Raw genomic sequence first — 24,282 nt, forward strand, 5'->3', positions numbered from 1 at the left:
ATATACCTGAGAATCAAAACAAGAAAAAGAATATGCGTTTGTCATAGTCCTACTTATAACTTTCTTTAAAGAAGCCCAATCCTAGTTGCATAGGGGCTTATAATAATATTTTTATAAATAAGCATTATTTTGTCTACAGATATCTGTATATATTATTCTAATTATGATTTCTTATCTCTACTTATAAAGATGTTTAAATTGTTTTTTTTAATATTTCAGGCTAAATGAAAAAGCGTTGTCTGCCGCTGGTATTGATTTCCGTGCTGATCGTCTTTGGGACTCGATTATTCACTGGGAAAAACAGCAGGAGAACCTCAAAAAAGTCATGTCACTATATGACCAACTCCTCAAGATTCCTCTTCAACTATATAGTCATCATTTTGACAAGTATGAACACCTTGCTCACCTTCATTTTACCTATCATGATAAATTTTCATTCTCTTGACCAGTAGTGCAGAGTAACCATCTCTTGACATTGTCCTGATTTTCATTGTGATTATTTATAGCTTCTTGTACAGAATTTACCCATATAAAAGAGAAAAAAAATCTATGATGTACATAGTCATGACAAAACTGAAATATATTCCAAAAATCATATAAATTGATCAAGTAGTTTTATTTTTAAATTTGAAAATAAAATTTTATGAGTAATCAAAGAGCAGCTGTCTTGTCCACCATTTTGAAAACAATCTAATAAAAAAGGAACATAACTCAACCAATTAAAATTTGTCAGATTTCCATTGTAATGCCTACGAATTCCCATTAATTGCTTAAAAATGATTTTCTTATTTACAAATAAAATTACTTGATCAATTTACATGACTTTTGGAATATATTTTCGTTTTTTAAATTCTGGACAAGAAACGGTTTATGAATATAAGACTATGGCTGTACTGCCTACACTTGAATCTGACAAAATAGTTGTTACTTGTGCAGTTTATGAACGATGCTAAAATTATAGTTATTATTTAGAAAGTCATTCTTCAGATCGAGTGTTTTATAACCATTCTTTACTTTCATCCAACAATTTAATGAACAAAAAAGTATTGTGAAAATTATATTTAACTGGAAAATTTTGATACATAGTTTTCTTGGTCTGATTTATTGATTAAATGAATTCTTTTTCAGTTTCAAATCTTTTGTAAATAGTCATCATCCCAAAGAAATCTTGAGCCTTGATGAGTTCTTTAAATTACGAGAAGAAGTCTTAGCCAAAAAGTCTGATTCTTCTGCTGAGGAAGAAGATGCTTTAGATGAGCAGCCCCCTGGGGAAGAAGCCCCACCTGGGGTAGAGAGTGAAGGTGGAAAGGTAAGACTACAAAACCAAATCTCTTTCTCTCTTTTTTTTTTTTTTTTTTTTTTTTTTTTTTTTTTTTTAGACTTCATTAGAATTTGTTTTCCTTGGATTAAAGAAACATCTCTTGATTGAGTCAAATCTTGACAAAAATTTTACACAATGGCTAAAGTTGATAATTAATAATAAACCCCCCCCCCCCCCCAAACAAAGCCAATTCAACAGTCAATGTTTAAAATATATTTATGGCATTGCATACATGAAACACTGCATACATGACACACACACACACACACGCGCGTGTGTGTGTATATATGTATACAGGGTGCCCACAAAGTCTGGCTACATAATTTAGAGGATGCTTCCACAAAGTCTGGCTACATTATGTAGCCAGACTTTGTGGAAGCCCTGTATAATACTCACACTGCCTGGCGTTAACCACTTTCAAAATATGCATAAATATTATATTTTGATTCGGACAGAAAATTGAGACATATGCATGCAAATATTATGTTTTTCTAAACCATTCACTTCTTGTGAGTAAAAAAAAATACTTGAGGTGAGATCACAATCTAAGGATAATGATTTAAGTAAATAATGATTAGGTCAGCTAGACATGATCTTTAAAAAGTGTTTTCAAACCTTCTTATTCTTAATATAAGGTACCTGTCATCAAAACTATTCATGCATGCGCATTTGTGAAAAATCTGATGGCTCAATTTTTCAATTTTGACCCCTTAGCAGTTTTTTTTTTATAGATGAAAAGCAATTAAAAAGTTTTCTATATGCCTGAATGCACCAAATTTCAAGTTTGTAGATCAAAACTTCATTGAGTATATAGGTTGAGAAATGTCCTCTCAGACACATTCTCACTTTTATAGATCTAATCTGAAAAAATGAATTAAAAGGTGCTTCTTGGTTTTAATGGAGCCAACATAAAGTAAATTCTTTGGTTCTTGTCCATACCCCCCCCTAAAAATAATGTACATACCCGTGATGGAAAAAAAGATAGTGTGCACCAAAAATCATGTTAAATTGATAAACTAGTTTTAATTTTCATAAAGAAAATCATTTTGTAGTGAATTTGAGTTTTTCCAATGCTCTCTCCCATTCCCCTGACTTTCTAAAATATTGCCAAATTTTTATTTATTGGAATTATCTTCCTTGTTCTGCAAAATAGCATTGTGAGATTGTTGCTCATTGTTTAGTCATAAAATTTGATTAAAAAAAAAACTACTTTATCAATATACTTGATTTTTCATGTACAATATTTTCTTTCTGTCAGTTACATGTACCATGAAGATTTTTCTTTATTTTTGATATTTTTGTTTTTCATTAGGAGGTTATGGACTTGTACCAATTTTTCTTGCAAATTCATAAGAACATAAACTAATAATAAAATATATTTTAAAAATAAAAAAAATATTATTAATAATTGAAATAACAATAAATTATATTTAAAATGGTAATTTCCATTAAAAACATTTTTTTTATACTTTTGCACCGATTTTCCCCTGCTAAAATCCAAATATAAAATTTCACACGAGTTCGAATACCCTATATATAGAGTTTCATATTTGTAGACTAAAAACTGACAGGAGTTGTGTAGGTAAAATTTTTTAAACAACCATATATATATATATATATATATATACATACATGAATATATAAGCAAATAGTTAATAAAACATGTTAAAAAACACTTTGAAAAAGAGTTAAAAACATGTTTAATCTGAAAAGGAAACACTTAATAAGTGGATAGTCCTTAATCCGCTGAGTTTTTACATGAATATATATATAGAAAGATGTTTGTGTTTACTATAACCTTTTTATGCAAATAATTACACAAGTATAAATCATATGGAATATATGCATGAGTATAATTACATGTAATGGTTAACTAAAGATGATCGTCCCATAAGAAAACAAAAAAACAATTTGTATTTTCTTTTTAAACAAATAGAAAAAAAAGGGTTTTTAATATGAATATCAATACACACAAAATTTTTTATAGGAGTATAGATTTAAAACTAAAAACTTTTGATATTAAATAAGTTAAAAATGAGTATCAAATTAAAAAAAAAACAACACATTTTTATATGAAACTAGCAGAGAAACCTGACATTGCCTGGGATTGAATGATGATCAATGAATCTTTCACATTCCTATATTTTTATTGTCATCGAAAATCCATGAAATCGCCCGGGAGGAAACTTCACATGCCTCCATGCAGTGACTTGTTCCAAAATATGTTATTCTACATTGCACTCTAGAGAACCTACTGTTTATTTTATAAAATTATTTTATATAAACTTCTTTCCTGTTAACGAAAAAATAAAAATATTGTATTTATATAATTTTAGAGATAAGTTTTATAATTGGAAAGACAGCAAAATATAAGTTTTGTAATGGAACTAAAGTTTTTGTATTATTTGCTCTAAAAAATATAAGACAAAAGAATTTTGAATATTTTAAAAAATATTTTTACCTTTAATTTGTATAGTGTATTTAAAAAGCATTGTCATTAGGAAAATACGGACAATATTTCCTTTTTATATAGTGATGTATGAAGTGGAGTTAATGTATAGAAAAAAAATTCAACAATTTTCAAGTTAAATCCTTTACGAATTTGCCTTTAAAAAGAAATTTCCTTGTTTATTTTGTAAAGGGAGGTAATGAGTAGTTTCAGTAATTCTGTAAAATTTTAGTCAAGAGTTGTTTTTCCTTAATTTTGTTTCTATAGACTAATAAATATTAGGTTGGTGCAAAATGTTATTTTTTTATATATATATCTTATATCTAAAAAAACATTTTCGCATCAACCTAATTTACTCTCAGAAAGGTTGAACGACATGTTGGTTATCAAGCCAGTAAATAATATGCAACCAATTTTCTTTTACTAATATATATAGTTATTTATTTTGTTTGTTGTTTCATTACATGAATTTTTCTTCTGATAAAAGTGTTTGAATTTTTATTGAAAATGTAAGTTTAATTCAGTGCAGATACTTATTTTTAAAAAATAAACTTAAAAATTTTTTTTTATATAATATATATATATATATATATATATATTTTGATCTTCAGAATAGAAACCATTTATTTAAAAAATGGTCCGTTGTTTCTATAAAAAAAAACTGTTTAAATCTGTTTCTATCTTGAAGAGGATGCGATGACATTAAGTTTGTTTTATAAACAACTGTTTGTTTCTTTTTAAAAAAATGTGTGGAATTGGCGTATTAAACTTACATTTTTAACTTTAACTTAATGCTTTTACACTTATAAGCCTGAAGAATCCTAGAGTGGATGAAACGCGGATTATTTAGTGTAGCTTAATCACCATATATATTTTATAAATTACTAACTAGCTCTACCTACGTATTGAGCACTTTTGAAGTAAATACTTACAGTTTATGCATAAATTTATACTTTCGTATATTAATTTTATGTGAGTAAATGAAGTAGTTATATATATACACACACAGACATGACAGAAAAGAATAGACACTAAAATGAATAAGATTAATATATCTTATCCTTATATTTACAGATAAGAATAGGGCTGAAATAACTTAGATGTAATTTTAATGAGATACTCTAACAACATTGAAGCATGCTACGGACCAAAGGAGCATGAAACCTATTAGAATTTCTGTGAGGATGAATCGTGGATCAACATCGTATTCTTAGTCAATGCAAAATAGCAGGAGATCTTTCAATACTTTCTACTGTTAGTAGAGTGACCGTACAATTCACAAGAGAGAACAAAGAGTGCACAAAACCTCAACTAGGTCACCCTCGGCCCTCTGAAAGAACCTTGCGTTTTGTGAAAAAAATGTTAAAGGATCTTTGGTACAAAACCTCTGACATTGCAACACAAGCTGGTGTCAGCCTCAGAACAGGTGTCAGGTATCTTCGCAAGCTGTCCAACTATGGTAGAGTTGCGAGAAGAAAACCTCTTCATCGTGCTAATATCAAGTATTAAAAAGATTGGTCTTGTGAGATGGTGGAGAGACGTTTTGGACCAATGCCATTTTCTCTGACGAGTCACGATTTGCATTATTTCCTGACAATGGTGTATAGGTATGGTGGCTCCCTCAGCAAAAGTTTGACTTAAAAAGACTACGACCAACACTGAAATGTGGAGGTTTCTCAGTTATGGTATGCGGTGCAATTTGGAGTGATGGTCATTCAGACCTAGTGGAATTTAAAAAAAAAAATTTTTTATACATGGAAGTCACCACTTATCAAGGTCTAGAGGCCACTCAGGGATAAGGGTTATTGCGTGTACAGTAATCAATGGGACAATATTGTAGTAATTGTTAGTAATGGAGATCTGATAAAGTGTCTTACTTAAGGGGGCAGTTTATCAGGAACTTGTTTATGTTGGATTGAAGACATCCAAGTTGTAGTCAGGTGGGAAACAGGCAAACGGAAGAGAGTTCCACAGGCGTACATTTCTAAGAAAGAAGCTTTGTTCATGGAATCTACACTTTGATTTAGGCACAAATAAAGAGTGGGGAAAATTACTGACAGTGGTTTCAGCTAGACGGGTGTTTTTCATGAAAGATTGGCGAGGGGGTACCAGAGATTGGAGCTCAGACGAGCACTTCTCATGGAAATAAGGATTAAACGACGACAGGCCCACAATGTCCCTTCTGTGGGAGAGAGGTTGCAGGGAAGAGAAAAGGACATCCCTCACTAGGCTACGAAGTCTATTTTGTACTCTGTCAAGGCAGGATAGGATGTTTTTAGCAGCTCCTGCCCAGATATGCAAAGGAAACCTCAATTTTACTAAATATGTTTCAATATTACATGAAAAACGCCTACCAATATTCTCAAGTGGTAAAATGAACCAAGTCAACTCCCTATTTATAGGAGACTGGAGCTCCTTGTCACTCTGCTAGGGAGACACAACATTGATTGAACAAAAATGGGATTAATAAACTTCCATAGCCAAGTCAGTCCCCAGATATGAACCAATTGAAAACCTTTGGAGCATATTAGACCGGAACCTTTGCAAAGTGAAAAGGCAGCCATCATCTAAGCCTGAACATTTAGCATGATTGCGTCAGACATGGCAAAAAATTCCTCAAGATGATATTCGTCAACTGATCAATGCGATGCCTAAAAAGATCCTAGCATTAAAAGCAGCAAAGGAAATGTCAACCAAGTATTAGTTATTAAGTTTGTGACTATTTTTGATTTTGTTCTATACATTGCATGTTTATTGAAATAAACTCTTTCTATGGGTGTCTATTCTTTTCTGTCATGTCTGTGTATGTGTGTGTGTGTGTATATATATATATATATATATATATATATATATATATATATATTATTATTATTAATGAAAACAAAGGGATGTAGTGTTTACCTGATATATGCTATGGTAAACTTCAAACTAATATAAATAACAGTATTTATATATAGAAAATTTAATCACAACCGAATTAAAAAAGCTCAATACACAATAGAGAGTAGAGCTTATTATAAGAGAAAGAAAATTAAAACTAAGTTGAACTTTACAATCAAAATTTATTGTTCGGCTGAATATTTCAAAAAACAATCTACAAAGTCCTTATTCCACGGAGTTTCAAAGAATTGGCTTACTTGGAAACTTTTTCTAATGATGAAGGTTGTCATATTGGATTTCTCTCTTTTTACTATTAGGTCACATTTGATTAGGGACAGACTTCTCTTTGGACTACTGCACTGTCCGGAAAAAAACAATTTTCATTATTTCAGTTTTTTTGAAAACTTTCCAATCGGATTATATGCATTGTCATGCTGGACTTATTTTAGAATACATTCTATCTAAAGAACTATTTTGCATTTTGGATCAACTTGAGAGGAGTTTCATTCAAGCTGAAATATTATGTGCAGTTTTTTATATTAGTTTTTTACATATCCAACATTTTTTTCAATTTTTTTTTTTTTTTTGGCAATTTATAACTACAATAAATTGCGGTTTCACTTAATGCCTTAACTAGCAAATTCTAGCATTGCTACAAATATAATTTGCTGATTTCTTGATGTCCTCTGATGAGAAGAATAAGAATAGCATTCTTTGAAACTCTGCAAAATAAGGACTTAGTAAATTGTTTTTTGAAATATTCAGTCGAACAATAAATTTTGATTGTAAAGTTCAACTTAGTTTTAATTTTCTTTCTCTTTTTTATATATATGTATACATAAAACAACAAAATAGAAACTTTTCTGTTCTTTCTATAATTTTTCTTCTTACTCCCATTTAAGTCTGATGAAGCCGAAGCGAATAAACTAAGAGCCAAAATCATAGAAATCCGAGAAGTAATTCACAAGCAGACGGAAGAAGAAGTCAGCAAACGTTGGGCATTTGAAGAAGGGGTGAGTCTGTTTGTATTGTCTTTCCTTTAATTTTTTTTTGTTTCTTCACATTTCATGGATGTGATTAGGAATCAAATTCCAGCTTTATCTTTGAAATAGATTTTTAATTTTCATTTTACATATTTCTCAATTACTACACTTTTTTATGTAAATGAATTGTAAATAATATTTAACACTCAAAAACTCTATTCATTAAAATTGAAAACCTGAAAGATTTTCAATTTCAAACTTAAGCATAACGAATCAAAGAAAACTGTGATAAACTATAAAAACTACTATTTCAAACCTGTCAGAGTGATAAGATTATTTTAAACTTAAGCATAAAAAATCTAGAAAATATAATTTCCAACCTAGAAGTGACAGTTACAAGTGTTTTTATAATTTCAATGTCACAAACATTCTCTGTGATGAAAAACTACAGACATCTGTTAGATCAGGGGTCGACAAACCCTGGCCCATGAGCCACATCCAGCCCATCATATATTTAAAAAATATTGTCTGGTTGGTCATCTTACATGATCTAAATATAGGCAAACCAAACAAAAGTAACAGTTGGGAGCCTGAATATATTGCATCGAAATTAAAAAAAAAAAAAAAAAAAACTTTTTACCTGGAGATTACCATACCTTTTGTTCTTTTTCTCTTCCACACAAGCTCATGGAAGCTAAGAGAAGAAAAACGAATTTGGAGTGTCAAACTTTTAATGATGCCTGGGCAAATAACTATTTTTTTCATTGAGAATTTCGCAAAATGTTTGCTTCATTTGTCAAGAAACCATTGCTGTGAAGAAAGTTTCAAATATTAAATGGCATTATGAAACTCGTCATACCAGAAAACCATGTGAATAGAAAGTTGAATGTGAAAAGCATGTGAATAGAAACTGGTTGAAAAATAATTTGTTTTTACTGGAAAAGTTGAAGAAAGTGAGCAAAACACTCGCGCTATGTACGAGGCATGAAAACGCAGAAAAGATGAAACCTTTTACTGATGAAGAGTTCTTCAAAGAATTATTGGTAAAGGTAGATGTTTGTCTAAAAATTAAAAAAAGAGGGGGTGGGGAATTATTTTCTGCTATCAGCTTGTAGATAAGAACAGTAACAAGGCATATTAAAAAGCTGGCAAGTGACCTGGAGGGCATTTTATAGCAATCTGAGGGATTATTTCATTGCTGTCGATGAAACCACAGGTATGAAGAATACTTGTCAACTTGCAGTGTTTGTGAGGGGTGAAACACCAACATTTGATATTGTGGAAGAATTTGTGAAATTGATTTCTATGAATTACACGAGCACTGAAGCAGATATTTTGCAGAGCATAATAAAATGGATTACCAAAATGAATCTGGATTTATAAAAGCTTTCTGGAGTAATAACAGATGGAGCACCAGCAATGGTTGGTGAGAAAAAGGACTTTTTTTGCATTGTTTCAAAACCATATAGGCATTGATAAAATAATCAAACTTCATTGCATTATTTATCAAGAAGCTGTGTGTGCAAAATCACTGAATTTTAAGGACATCATAGCTGTGGTCGTGAAAACGGTGAATTTTATGTCAATTTCAAGAATTTCTGAAACAAATCGAAGCAGAGTATGGCGACCTTACATATTTTTCAAATGTTCAATGTCTTACCCGAAGAAAATTCTAAAACGAGTATATACATTGAGAGAAGAGATTTCCATGTTTTTAGAGAGCAAAGAACAAGATAATTCTCACTTTAAAGATCCACAGTGGATTGTCAAGTTAACTTTTTTAATGGACATCACAACCCACATGTGCACTCTGAATCTTGAACTTCAAGGAAAGAAAAAGGTTGTATTTGAAATGTTTTGAGGGAAAGCTTCGACTGGGAATAACAGCTTCAAAAAGGAAACTCTTCTCATGTCGCACGTCTCCAAAAGCACAAGAGAGATATAATACCAGACATCTTTGTGAGCTTTATTAGGGATCTGAGAAATGAGTTTTCCTCTCGTTTTGCTGACTTCCAGAAATACAAAATTCTGTTTAAGTTATTTGGTACTCCTTACGAAATAGATGTGGAGCAAGTAGCAGAAGAATATCAGTTGGAGTTTGACTTATAGTACGACAAATCTTTGAAATCAAAATTTCATTTTGAATCCACTGCTGTTCTACAAGAAATATATATTGCCCAGCGAAAAATATAAAAACATCATGGCTAATTCGAAACTGAGGATGTCATTATTTGGAAGTGCATATGCTTGTGAACAACTTTTTTCCAAAATGAAATTTATTAAAAGTCATTTAAGAACAAGATTGCATGGCAACCACTTGGATGATGTTTTGCTCCTGTCGTCGACAAATATTTCACCTTATATAGAGAAGCTATCACAATAAACAAATTTATCATTAAATCATTTAACGTTTCTAAGTGTATTTCGTTTGTAGCAAGAAATTTGTTTTTTTGTTGATTGTGATAGTAATTTTTTTAATCATGCAGTGAAATAAGTTTTTCCTAAATGTGTTTGTTTTATTTCTTTTTTTATTATATTGTTATTTCTGTAGCAAAACAAGTGATATTGTATAAATACAATTATTTTTATATTAAATTCTTGCTTTCTTTAAACACCCAGAAAATTTATTTACATATTTAATAGTCTGGTTCTCTTCCATGACACTGCAGCCATAGCTGTTTGGCCCTTCTCCAGGACTCTACATAGCTGTTAGGCCCTCACTCTCCAAAAGGTTGCCAACCTGTCTTAAATTATGCAGACTAGCATTCTCATCTCGTATTATTCTCACATTTTAGCTGATGTAACTTTCTACAGGTCGAACTTGGAATATGCATGAAATTTAATCCATTTGTGGAAAAATTACTTTGTAAGTGACACTCTTCTGGAGATTGAAGGTTCAATCCTTAGTGCGGGCAATATTAATTGTGAATTATTTAAAACTTCTACCCAGTCATGGTTGACAGAAGGAAAGCATGCTACCTCCATAGATTAAATAATCCTGTATTTCTGAGTTGGACAAGATACATCTGAAGAAGGTCGGAGATTACATCGGCTGAAACATTTTGAGAATAACGCTCAAGATGAGAACAGTAGTCTGAATAACACAAATTATCAATTTTCATCTTCAAACTTCAGAAACCTAACACAGACGTCTGATTAATAAATTTAAGAGGATGGTTAAGGTTGTTTATGTTCAATCTTGATGAAATTAAATTCTGGAATTTATTTAAAAACAAAATATCCATCTTACTTTTTGTGTGTGTGTGTGATATGTGTGTGTGTGATATGTGTGTGTGTTCTTAGATTGCTATTACTATTTATTTTTTTTTATCCCCTACGGTATTCTAATTTCATACCCAATATATATTTTGTCATTAATATTTTTAATTAATTTAACTATTATTACTGTTTCCATTATTATTTATATAATTAATAGTATTATTACTATAATGATTATTATTGCCTTTTGTAAAAGAGTGTTTCAGCAGTTACTAATGCAAATTGTAAACATAAAACATAATTTCTCTTTTTTTTTTTTTGTGGAGATAATCAAGTAGTAGTAATAGTAAGTCTCAACTGCCGACCCAATGGTTAGGTTTTAAATCTTGGTATGCAACACTTGTTCCATCTAGCTATGCTGAATAGCCGTGAAGCACCTGTGTGATCTTTTTTTCTGTAATGTTAATTGCATTGTCTAATTTTTTGATTTCTCTTGCAGATCAAACGCCCTTATTTCCACATAAAACCTTTGGAACGGTCACAATTAAAGAATTGGAAAGACTATTTGGATTTTGAAATTGAATATGGTAGCCATGATCGTGTAGTCGTACTATTTGAACGATGTATGATTGCGACGGCTCTTTATGAAGATTTTTGGTTGAAGGTAAATATTGTATACCTGCCAATTTGAGAACATCTTATTTTGAAAACTTATGTCTGCGTTTCATTTGATATTTTTTCTCAATCAAAGCTATAACCTTTGTTAAAAATTGAAAATTAGTGGAATATATTTTAAGACTCAAATTCTATCTAACACTTATTGTTGACTAGTTTTTGACCATGAAGTATTTTTTATTATAATTAAAAAAAAAAATTTTTTTTTTTTTTTTTTTTTTTTTTCAATGCCACTATTTTTGGTGCAATTTCTTATATATAAAAAAAAAAATTTCAATGCCACTATTTTTGGTGCAATTTCTTATATAAAAAAAAAAAATTAAATTTTCTTTGTTTCTCTTTACAGTATGCTCGCTACATTGAACGGCACAGTATCGATGCAGCTCGCGTCGTATATCGTAGAGCGTGTAATATCCATTTGACAAAGAAACCTTCGATTCATTTAATGTGGTCAGCCTTTGAAGAAAGTCAAGGTAAGTTTATATATGCACAAATCTTGAATCTTATTGAATAATTTCTAGATCTTTATTGAAAGAGGATTTAAAAGTAAACATTTTTGTGGGTAAATCATTTCATGTGATGTTTTATGATTCGATTTTTATACATTGTTTGTCACATTGAAAATAAGACATTACATAAAAGACTAGTGAGACTCCAGTCAGCAATCAAAGTGTTTTGGTGTTGCCAGGAAAATTAGATTTAAAAAAAAAAAAAAAAAATTGAACTCCAACATTGTACTGCAGGAATGATTCTATATGTTTGTAAATAAATAATTATTAGTACAACTTTAGTATAATGATATAATTTGTTTATATTATGATTTAACTATTTACGACTTATATTATTTGGATTATTTGAACTACTGTATTCATCTTCTCATAACAGACCAATTGCATAACAGATAAGGCACTAAATGAAATTCGGTTCTAAGTGACACTTTTCTGGAGGTTGAAAGATCAATCCCCCCCGTGCAGATGATACTAACGATGCAATTGCGAACTACTGGAGACGTCTACCCAGGAATGAGAGCATGCTGCCCCTGTGGATTAAATAAAGCGTTCTGTTAAAAATTTTGTTCAGATTTCAGTTTGACAAGCCTGAAGAAGGTCAGCAGGTACATCACCTGAAATGTGAGAATAAGTCGAGAACAGTAGTCAGAATAATACAAATCGTCAATCCTCATCTCAAAAATTCAGAAACATAATCTTTACAATTCTGCAACTATTATAGAATCAATGTATTAAACAATGAAAAAAAAAATGTAACGAATGTAATTTTATAATGATTGTATGTTGTTTGCAGGTAATCATGATGAGGCATGGGAGATCTTATCAAATCTGGAGAAGAACAACCCTGGTCTGGCAATGGTGGCTCTGCGGCGGATCAGCCTCGAACGTCGGCAATCCAACATGACGGATGCGGAGGCATTGTATAAAGAATATAGAGACAATGCTGCTTCTGACGAAATCAGATCGTTTTTTGCCATAAAGTATTCTCGATTCTTATCTAAGGTAAGTTTGTTTGCCTTTGGAGTTGAGCATCTTATAATAAAATTTCTAATAAATATCTTAATATAATGAAGATTTAGTGTGCGAATCTAAAGCCAACTTTTCAAAGATATTGCAGTGTATAATAGATTTTATTCGGACTCGTGTTTTAATCTTGAGAACAGTAGTCAAAGTAATCATGTTCTTGTTGACCAACAGAAGAGTATGCTTTGTATATATACGCAGTTTGATGATGTATGGAACCTAACCAGTGAGAGTTGAGGACACGCGTTGCGTGGAGAGAAATGATATGATGAATGCGTAATTTGAACCTTAAAGACAAGCTTAGTTTTGATGACCTTTTAAAGAAGATTAAATTTGGATAGTATAGGTAGATGTGTGCAGAATAGTAGACTTCTATGGTATGGCCTTATTGAAAAAATGTATTACAGGTTTTTTTTGTTAGTAGGTGTAGAACAGTTAAAGTAGCAGGTTCAGTTCATAAGGTAAGACGAAGGAAAACACATGAGAAATTGATAAAAATGGATGAGGTATAAAGATTTGGTCAATTTCTAAAAGCTGTCCAACACATGCCAGCATGTAAAACAGATGTTAAACAGAATATGAAGACAGGATTGCCCAGTCAATTTTTGTTTGACCAAAGTGCTCTTCTTCTGTTGTACTGACTTTTCAAATCCCACATTCCTGACCTTGTCTGATCTTTCCACTGTGGAAATCTATATATATAAAAGCAAAAATGTATGTATGTGTGTATGTTTAGATGTCTGCTAAAAACTTTCAACAGACGTGACGAAAATTCACAACTCAGTATCACATCGAAGCTCTATCCTTTGCTCGAAAAATATCGAAAAATTGGCCATAATGTTAACTTTTTCACCTCGAAATCGACAAATTTTGACAGGAGGTGGGGGGGTGGGGTCAACAAAAACGGACCTCTCGTGACAATGACCGATTCTACGCATGCGTCAGATGACGTCGTGACCGGATTTACTTTAAATAGTTGAAAAACCGAACAAATTTCATGTATGTTGCGTTAGCTCAGTTGGTTAAGGCCTTGGTTTATTATCGAAACATTTTGGGTTCGAATCATGGTGTGAGATTTTTTTTTTTTTTTCGATTTTTTAAATTTAAATATTGAACCAGTGTTATTTAAGCCATTTTTCACATAAGGTTCGGTTTTCTGCTTTTTTTTTTTTTTTTTTTTTTTACTTCACTTATTCTTAGCGACACCCAAAAACAACCGGATACCCACCGATTTTTAAAAAATTTAATATCGAAACAGGCTTATTTAAGCCATTTTTTACGTGTTCGTTTTTCTGTTTTCATCGTTCGTTTGCTTTGCGTTAGTTTTTTTTGTGTGTTTTTTTTTTTTTTTGTTTGATCGTCGCGTAGCGAGGAAAACAGAAACTGGCTTCCGCAACTTGACGTTGTCGCACCTGCTAATTTCGGTTTATAAACGTCAACTTAACACACTTATCAATTCATCTGTTCCCGTGGTCAGGATGGTTAGGTCGCAGGTTTTTTTTTCCATTTCCTTTCCACCTCCGCATCAAACGTTCGGGGTTCAAGCCTACCTTTATACTACAACTATATTTTTTCTTTTACACCTCCAAACAACCGGCCAACGTTTGTTTTTTGTTTTTTTAACAGGGTTGTTTTAATTTTAGGAATCTGTGCTAAAAATTTGTCATGCAGAAATGTGTGATTCTTCTGTTAATACCTCTGAAGAACGGATAGCTATTTGTACATTCTGCATGTAAAGGTTAGTACTTGTTTAGTTTAATCAAGACATTAAAGAATTAAAATTTTGAAAAAAATTATATTGTACATACCCGTTATGAAATTAAGTTTTCATAAAAAAAATTTCACATAATTTGATCAAGTAGTTCTTTTTTTACAACAGAAAAACAATTTGTTGTGACAGCGATGTCGACATAATGTTCCCACTTAATTATTTAGAAGATATTATGCAACATGGGGAGGAGGGATGTCTTGTAATGTGTCACTTTTTCATTCTCGCATTTGAAAAACTGGGTTATCTCCCTGTGGCATCCCTTACTCATGGTCTAAAAATCCAAACACGGCTGCTTCTGCTAGCTGTTATAACAAATTGTTTTTCTGCTGTTAAAAAAAAAAAAAAAAAAAAAACTACTTGATGAAATTAAGTGAAATTTTTTTTCATGAGAACTTCATTCCATAATTTTTTTTTTTTTTTTTTTTCTTCAATATTTTCATTTTTTTAATTTCTTCATTAAACTAAACAAGTACTTAAAAAAAAATTCATTGAAATGTTACTACATTTCAATGAATAATATACTAGAGTCTGTCTATAATTTCATGTGGGAGAGAATTCTTGTTTATATATACCTTTTTTTTTTTTTTTTTTGTTCAAATAGTAATTCAGTGGATCATTAGTGGTATATATATAGTAATTAATTTTAAAAATGCATGACTTTGCTAATTCTGCCCATTTATGGATTAAATGGTACAACTAGTTTATATTTCTTTTTTTCACCTTCAGATCTGCCAAAATGTGGATAAAGCCAAAGAAGTATTAAAAGAAGCTATTCAAATTGACAAAGTAAGTTGAACAACTGTTGATTCTTTTGGATTTGAAATTCTAGATTTTTTTCCCCCTCAATATAAACGTTGGGTAATTTGAATTAAATACATCGTTTTTGTTTTTTTTTCTTCCTAGTTACATGGTCTCAATAAAAAAGCAAAATCTGTGTGGTCTTAAAACAGTGATTTTTTTTTTTTTTAATTAATATTTTAATTGTCTTCTCTTCAGATCAAACATGACTTGCATAAAATGAATTGAATAGATGTTTTTTTCCTTCAATGTAAGCTTCGTATAAATTTTAATTTGTAAGTTTAGAAACCGATACAATGAAGAATTTTTTTTTTTTTTTTTAAGACATTTATTTATTTAAAAATTTAAAATACAAATTCCAGTGCCAATTTTTTTTTGTTTTTGTTTCATTACCCTCCTCCCCTCCACACACACATCACCCGAAAAAATTTTATTACAAAAACTATTATGGGTGTCGCTATCTTGATTACATTTTAAATAAAAGCAATAGCAGAACATGTTCAATATTTTTATGTTTCAATGCAAAAAATCATTGATTATAAATTTTAAAAAGACCCCCCTCCCCTCATTTTGTAAAGGAAGGTGCTTACATTGCACCAATTATTATCTAATCAATATAAACACAAGTTAATTTTTTTATAATCAACCATATAAACATCCATAAAATGTTTATAATTAATCCATATAGACAGAAATTTAAATGTTTATAATAAATTCATATTGGCATTGATTAAAATTTTGATTTATCCATATAGACATACATAAAAATTATTTATAATTAATTCATATAGACATACATAAAAATTATTTATAATTAATCCCATGTACACATACATGAAAATTATTTATAATTAATCCATGTACACATAAATTAAAATATTTATAATTAATCCATATTGACATAGATTAAAATTTTTACAATTAATATTAACATGAAGTAAAAAATTTTTTAATTAATCGATATTGACATGAATTAAAATTTTTTTTAATTAATTGATATTGACATGAATTAAAATTTTTTTTAATTAATTGATATTGACATAAATTAAAATTTTTTTTAATTAATTGATATTGACATAAATTAAAATTTTTTTTAATTAATTGATATTGACATAAATTTAAATTTTTTTTAATTAATTGATATTGACATAAATTAAAATTTTTTTAATTAATTGATATTGACATAAATTAAAATTTTTTTTAATTAATTGATATTGACATAAATTAAAATTTTTTTTAATTAATTGATATTGACATAAATTTAAATTTTTTTTAATTAATTGATATTGATATAAATGAAAAAATTTTTAATTAATCGATATTGACATAGATTAAAATGTTTTTTAATTAATTGATATTGACATAGATTAATTTTTTTTTTAATTAATCCATATTCACATGAATTAAAATTTTTTTTAATAAATCCATATTGACAAACATTAAAATTTTTATAATTAATCCATATTGACAAACATTAAAATTTTTTTAATTAATCCATATAGACATAAATTAAAATTTTTATAATTAATCCATAATTTTTTTTTTTTTTAAAGTGTATTTTTACCCCCAAACAAGACACAGTTCCATCTGATGTAGGGCCTACTATCTGGGACATGATTTTCAGCGATACTTTGCAGAAGTTAAGCAACAAGATGTCTGTTTACATTACACTTGAACCTCTGCATGTCAGTACAGTACGTGAAGCAGGAATCTGGAAGGGAATTCCAAAGTCTAGCAGTCCTAGGGAAGAAACTATTAGAGTAGAAGACTTTCTTACACCTAGCACCTAGGGGTGTGAGTTTACTGTTTGTCGGGGGGGGGGGTATTTATATCGAGGAGGGATGACGGCTTGTAGTTCGTTGGAGCACGTACCATTAAAATTCTTGTAAAACAGACAGAGGGATGAAACATTTCATCAATGGGACAGTGGTTTAAGTCTAGCTAATAGTGCGGTATCTGTTAGTTTGACGACTCTCTTTTGAACCCTGTCTAAGAGAGAAAAACTAGTAGCAGATGTACCAGCCCAAATGTGGGGTTGTAGAAGTATAGGATACTCTCAGGTGTAAGCAACTTTTTAGCCTTTTCAATGCACTCAATGTATCTGTTCTAATTCATGTTTTCCGTAAATGTTAAGCCGAAGAGTTTGAACGGAGTACTTTCACATAATGTATCATTAATCATGGTTATTAGTGGTTAAGCAGGTTTTTTATTACAGGAAAGAAGCTTAGTTTTGGCAGCATTAAATGTGACCATCCATTTTTTTTTTTTTTGTTCTTATTCCACTACAGACAGGAAGACTTCCTCTAGGGTTTCAGCCATTGCCTTTGATACGTGTTCATTCGTTTTCCACTAGAGCATGGTGTCGTCAGCAAATATATCCATATCTGAGATAATTTTATCAGGGAGGTCATTTGTGAATATCAAGAATCATATAGGTCCAAGGAAGTACACCCGCATTTATATCATTGTTTTGACATATGACCAATGAGGATAACCTAGATTCTTCTCTTATTTAAGAAGTATTTAATTATATTAAGTATTCATCCAGTAATCCCATAGAATCTGATTTTCATGAGAAGACTATTGTGCCATACCATGTCAAAGAACTTATATCTAGAGCTACTGCCCTAGCCTCCCCTGCTTTATCCAGTGCATGGTATATACTTTCAGATATTATATCTTCAGTAGAAAGAGCTTGCGTAAACCCACACTGTTGGTCAGACGGAAGTTTAGCAGTTGTGAGGCGGTAGACTAGAGCTTGCTTAATTATTGATTCAAATATTTTGGCGAAAAGAGGGAGGAGACTAATGGGCCGATAATTTAATGGGTCCGTTCTTTCACCAAAATTCTTGTAAACTGGTCTCACAGAAGCAGTTTTGCAGCAGTCACAAAAACAAGATTCCTTAAGGCATTTGTTGAAAAGTTTGGAGAGAACTGGAGCAACCTCAGCAGAGCATCATTTTGATAGTACAGCCAGGATGAGATCAGGTGCACATGCTTTTGAGCTGTCTAGGTTTTTTATAATGTACTTGAGAAGAGGTGATTTTTAGATCTGGTGTGGTTTCTTTTGCAGAGGAAAATCAGGGAGGGAGTGGTTTTCTGTGTCCAATGTGGAGTTGGAAGCAAACCGACAGGCAAGCAGATTAGTCATCTCGATTGCCTTGAAAACAACTTGAAAATTGTTGGATAGTAGAGAAATTGTTGATTGCCCATTATCTATATTATTTATATCATTATTGTTTTTCCAGAAATCACAAGTTCCTAATTTCTACGCTTCAATGCATTTTCTGGTGGTTTCAGTATATTCTCTCTTGGCTGTGGCTAATTTGCTTCTTATAATTACTTCTAGCTTCTATAAACTTTGTCTATTTGTACTGGATTTGTGTCAGATAAATCTGGTATGCATGCTGTCTGAGCAATGGCAGGTGTGCAAGTAGAAGTAAACCATTGTAGAGAGTGGAGATTTTCTATACAACTTATGAGTGGGAACATGTTTTTTTTTTTTTTTTTTTTGTGCTTCAATTGCAGCTTTGAACCATCCAGTGGTTTCGTTTATGCATTGATTAGCAGGAAGAGAAAATGTATTTCCCCATGGTGCATCTCTGATGTGATCTCTGATAGCATCCCAGTCAACCATATTATAGTTTCTTGTTGTTTAAAGTAGTGACTCTTCAACTTCTTCAAATATAGGCATAGATCAAAATTATATTCAATCCATATAGACATATATTAAAATTATATTTAATCCATATTGACGTAGATCAAAATTATATTCAATCCATATAGACATAGATCAAAATTATTATATTTAATCCATATAGACATAGATCAAAATTATTATATTTAATCCATATAGACATAGATCAAAATTATTATATTCAATCCATATAGACATAGATCAAAATTATTATATTTAATCCATATAGACATAGATCAAAATTATTATATTTAATCCATATTGACATAGATCAAAATTATTATATTTAATCCATATTGACATAGATCAAAATTATTATATTTAATCCATATTGACATAGATCAAAATTATTATATTTAATCCATATAGACATAGATCAAAATTATTATATTTAATCCATATAGACATAGATCAAAATTATTATATTTAATCCATATAGACATAGATCAAAATTATTATATTTAATCCATATTGACATAGATCAACATTATATTTAATCTATATAGACATAGATCAAAATTATTATATTTAATCCATATTGACATAGATCAAAATTATTATATTTAATCCATATTGACATAGATCAAAATTATTATATTTAATCCATATTGACATAGATCAAAATTATTATATTTAATCCATATTGACATAGATCAAAATTATTATATTTAATCCATATTGACATAGATCAAAATTATTATATTTAATCCATATTGACATAGATCAAAATTATTATATTTAATCCATATTGACATAGATCAAAATTATTATATTTAATCCATATTGACATAGATCAAAATTATTATATTTAATCCATATTGACATAGATCAAAATTATTATATTTAATCCATATTGACATAGATCAAAATTATTATATTTAATCCATATTGACATAGATCAAAATTATTATATTTAATCCATATTGACATAGATCAAAATTATTATATTTAATCCATATAGACATAGATCAAAATTATTATATTTAATCCATATAGACATAGATCAAAATTATTATATTTAATCCATATAGACATAGATCAAAATTATTATATTTAATCCATATAGACATAGATCAACATTATTATATTTAATCCATATTGACATAGATCAACATTATTATATTTAATCCATATAGACATAGATCAACATTATATTTAATCTATATAGACATAGATCAAAATTATTATATTTAATCCATATAGACATAGATCAACATTATTATATTTAATCCATATTGACATAGATCAAAATTATTATATTTAATCCATATAGACATAGATCAAAATTATTATATTTAATCCATATAGACATAGATCAAAATTATTATATTTAATCCATATTGACATAGATCAAAATTATTATATTTAATCCATATTGACATAGATCAAAATTATTATATTTAATCCATATTGACATAGATCAAAATTATTATATTTAATCCATATTGACATAGATCAAAATTATTATATTTAATCCATATAGACATAGATCAAAATTATTATATTTAATCCATATAGACATAGATCAAAATTATTATATTTAATCCATATAGACATAGATCAAAATTATTATATTTAATCCATATAGACATAGATCAAAATTATTATATTTAATCCATATTGACATAGATCAAAATTATTATATTTAATCCATATAGACATAGATCAAAATTATTATATTTAATCCATATAGACATAGATCAAAATTATTATATTTAATCCATATAGACATAGATCAAAATTATTATATTTAATCCATATAGACATAGATCAACATTATTATATTTAATCCATATTGACATAGATCAACATTATTATATTTAATCCATATTGACATAGATCAAAATTATTATATTTGATCCATATAGACATAGATCAAAATTATTATATTTAATCCATATAGACATAGATCAACATTATATTTAATCTATATAGACATAGATCAAAATTATTATATTCAATCCATATAGACATATATTAAAATTATATTTAATCCATATAGACATAGATCAAAATTATCATATTTAATCCATATTGACATAGATCAAAATTATTATATTCAATCCATATTGACATGGATCAAAATTATCATATTTAATCCATATAGACATAGATCAAAATTATTATATTCAATCCATATTCATATGGATCAAAATTATTATATCCAATCCATATTGACATAGATCAAAATTATCATATTTAATCCATATAGACATAGATCAAAATTATTAGCAAAAAAATTCTGCTCTTAGTTTGACTTCAGAATTCGACGTGAATTGAACCATTTTGATTGATTGAAACATTTTCCTTTATTTCTTTTCTTTTTCTCTTAGAACAATCCAAAGCTTCATCTGCAACTTTTAGATTTAGAATACCAAGCACAGCCGATCAACCAAGAAACAATGTTAGAAACATTCAAATTCATCCTCGACAGTGAAATTCCATTACAAAGCAAAATAAAATTCTCTCAAAGAAGAATCGAATTTCTGGAAGATTTTGGAAATGATATTTCTAAGTGAGTATTTTATCGCAATCATTATAAACACTCTATGATCAAATGAGACTTGTAGAATTCATGTAAAACCTGGTTATCCTTCATGCCACCCCACATGGCCTCAATTAGACAGTTATCTTGTGAAGGCCATTAACTTGATGAAAAAAGGAAAATTAACCTTCCTCCAAGTGTCTTCTGCAAATCTTTTATGGAAATGAGTTGGCATCAATTCTGTGGATTTTAGCAGAAATATTTTTCTTTTTATGCATATGGTCAGAGACTGTAGTATATTAGGGTTATCTTGGATTTCTTCCTCCTTTTAGCCGCCTTATCAAAGCTTTCTTTTACTCTAACTTTTGTGATAAGATGGATATATATTTATAAACAAATACACCTTGGTCTTTAGAGATTTAATCATTGGCAATTGTTTTGGATTATTGTTATATTACTAGGATTAAAGTAAACGAGCTTACAAACGCTAAAAATCTCCAATTGAACCTCCCAACTGATAGGTTGTAGCGAAAGTTTGTGCATTACATCGACATATGATGAATCACTTGTAACAATTATTTGATGGAGTGTAACCAAGTGAGGTGTTAGTTTTTGAAACAAAGTTGGTTTCTTTTAGCAAAAGATTCAAATGATTATCTCTATTATATAATTTTTTTTTTTTAGTTAAATTGAAGAGGAACATGAGAGGTAATCAAAAGTGGATTGTTATTTATTTCTCCTTATCAAAATAAAATAAGGATTAGATTTGAAAATATATATATTTTCATAAAACTATTAAGATATGTAATATATTTAAATGACCGTGGCCACAACAATCTAGAAATAAAATAAAACTACTTTTTGTTTTCATTAAAATTGTAAATTTGACAAAGTGCAGGAACCCTGGTGTGTGTAATGACATTTCCTCTTTGCAAATAACTGCCAACAGAGCCATCTAGCTTTACACTCTTCAGTCAATCTGCCAAGAGGAGATAATTAACAATTAATTTCTACACATTAAATTTATAGAATATAAAATTAGAATCATATTTACTATTATTTTCAAACATGTTTTTCTTGTCTTTGGAAAAACTATCCTGAATCAACATTCATAGCAATCTTCAGTTTGGTGTTATCATTTTTATTTTTAACATGATTTCTTCTGCTTTGCCATATAATTTTAAAGAAGTCATATTCAACAAATTTGTATTTTTCTTTTTTTCCTCCAGGCTGCTCGATGTTTATGATGACCATCAAAAATTACTAAAAGAAGCGCATGTTGAAAAGAAAAGGAAACTTCAAGAATCAGGGTACGTAACTCTGGTTGCTATCTTGATTAACCTTTTTAAATTTTCCACACTTTTTGCCCTTTATTTTGCATTCTTCTTATAACAAAACTTTCTGAGATGATGTTTATTACCAACAAAATTATCATTTCTCATACAAGAATTTAACCCCTCCCACTTTTGATTTAATAATAAAAAAAAAAAAGTCTTTTTTTTTTTTTTTTAAATTTATTATACATATAATAGCCTCCATCAATTTGCTGGTTTGATATCTCATTGTAATACAGCTTCTTATTTCAGTAGCTTCTTTGCAAGAACTGCAAGCTGGTGGAACTGAATATTTTGCTTCCAACTACAGCCTTGGTCTTTTTAAGACTGAGATCAATAGATATATTTTGTCTTTATGATAATCTTTCGTTCTTTGCTTTTTACATCAACTAACTTCACACCTTGTCTGGAGTGATATATAAAAAGTAGTAATGTTCATGTGTGTGTATACTATACATACTATAGCCCAAACCATTCGATCGATCATGACCAAACCTGGCATAATGATGGTCTCCCAACTAGGGATGAGGCACACTATTTTTCAAGGTTAAGGCCATAGCCTATGTTTATATACTCTCCTACAGCCTGCACCACGGAACCGATCATGATCAAACTTGACATAATAGTCTCCGACCTAGAGATGGTGCACACTATTTTTCAAGTTTAAGGTTGGGAGTTTGCTGTATGCTCGGGCACCCGCTTCGCAAGTACTCGAGCATACAGTAAAGTCCCAAATATCTTTGCTAGTGTATGTATGTGTGTGTGTATATATATATATATATATATATATATATAGTAGATTTCCACTTTGCTAGAGTGTCCCATGAATCTGAGCTCTCAGTTGTTTCATCAGTAAATGACTTCCTGTTCTTTTATCGCACACACATGCTTTCAGTTTAAAACTGGAATTTTAGAGGAGGGGGGGGTATTTATTTATTTTTTTGTTTTATTCTCTCAACTTAAACAATGGACACAAATTTTAAAAGGAGATTACTAATGAAATTTATAGTGATGAGTAAATAATCATCTTATACAAATATGCAATCAATCATTGGGCATCAAATCTTGATCTGTATAAGTTGATTCATCAATGCAGTCACTGGGAATGTTGATAGTATCACACATTTCATACAGTAAT

At 29.6% G+C, this 24,282-nt stretch overlaps 1 protein-coding gene across 2 annotated transcripts in view; it reads left to right on the top strand.

The window, feature by feature from the left end:
- LOC145285041 (pre-mRNA-processing factor 39-like) overlaps positions 1 to 24,282 on the top strand; it is a 154,823-nt gene that overhangs the window by 125,297 nt on the left and 5,244 nt on the right. For both annotated transcript variants that reach the window (XM_080134114.1, XM_080134116.1), the window contains 9 exons: positions 220 to 387; positions 1,129 to 1,309; positions 7,553 to 7,663; positions 11,352 to 11,516; positions 11,874 to 12,000; positions 12,830 to 13,038; positions 15,557 to 15,616; positions 21,659 to 21,840; positions 23,040 to 23,120. In XM_080134114.1, the coding sequence (XP_079990240.1) occupies positions 220 to 387; positions 1,129 to 1,309; positions 7,553 to 7,663; positions 11,352 to 11,516; positions 11,874 to 12,000; positions 12,830 to 13,038; positions 15,557 to 15,616; positions 21,659 to 21,840; positions 23,040 to 23,120 (1,284 nt within the window). The remainder of the gene's footprint in view (positions 1 to 219; positions 388 to 1,128; positions 1,310 to 7,552; positions 7,664 to 11,351; positions 11,517 to 11,873; positions 12,001 to 12,829; positions 13,039 to 15,556; positions 15,617 to 21,658; positions 21,841 to 23,039; positions 23,121 to 24,282) is intronic.

The sequence above is a fragment of the Euprymna scolopes genome, chromosome 1 (assembly GCF_053919585.1).
Source record: "Euprymna scolopes isolate OS-2025 chromosome 1, ASM5391958v1, whole genome shotgun sequence".
NCBI classification, from domain to species: domain Eukaryota; kingdom Metazoa; phylum Mollusca; class Cephalopoda; order Sepiida; family Sepiolidae; genus Euprymna; species Euprymna scolopes.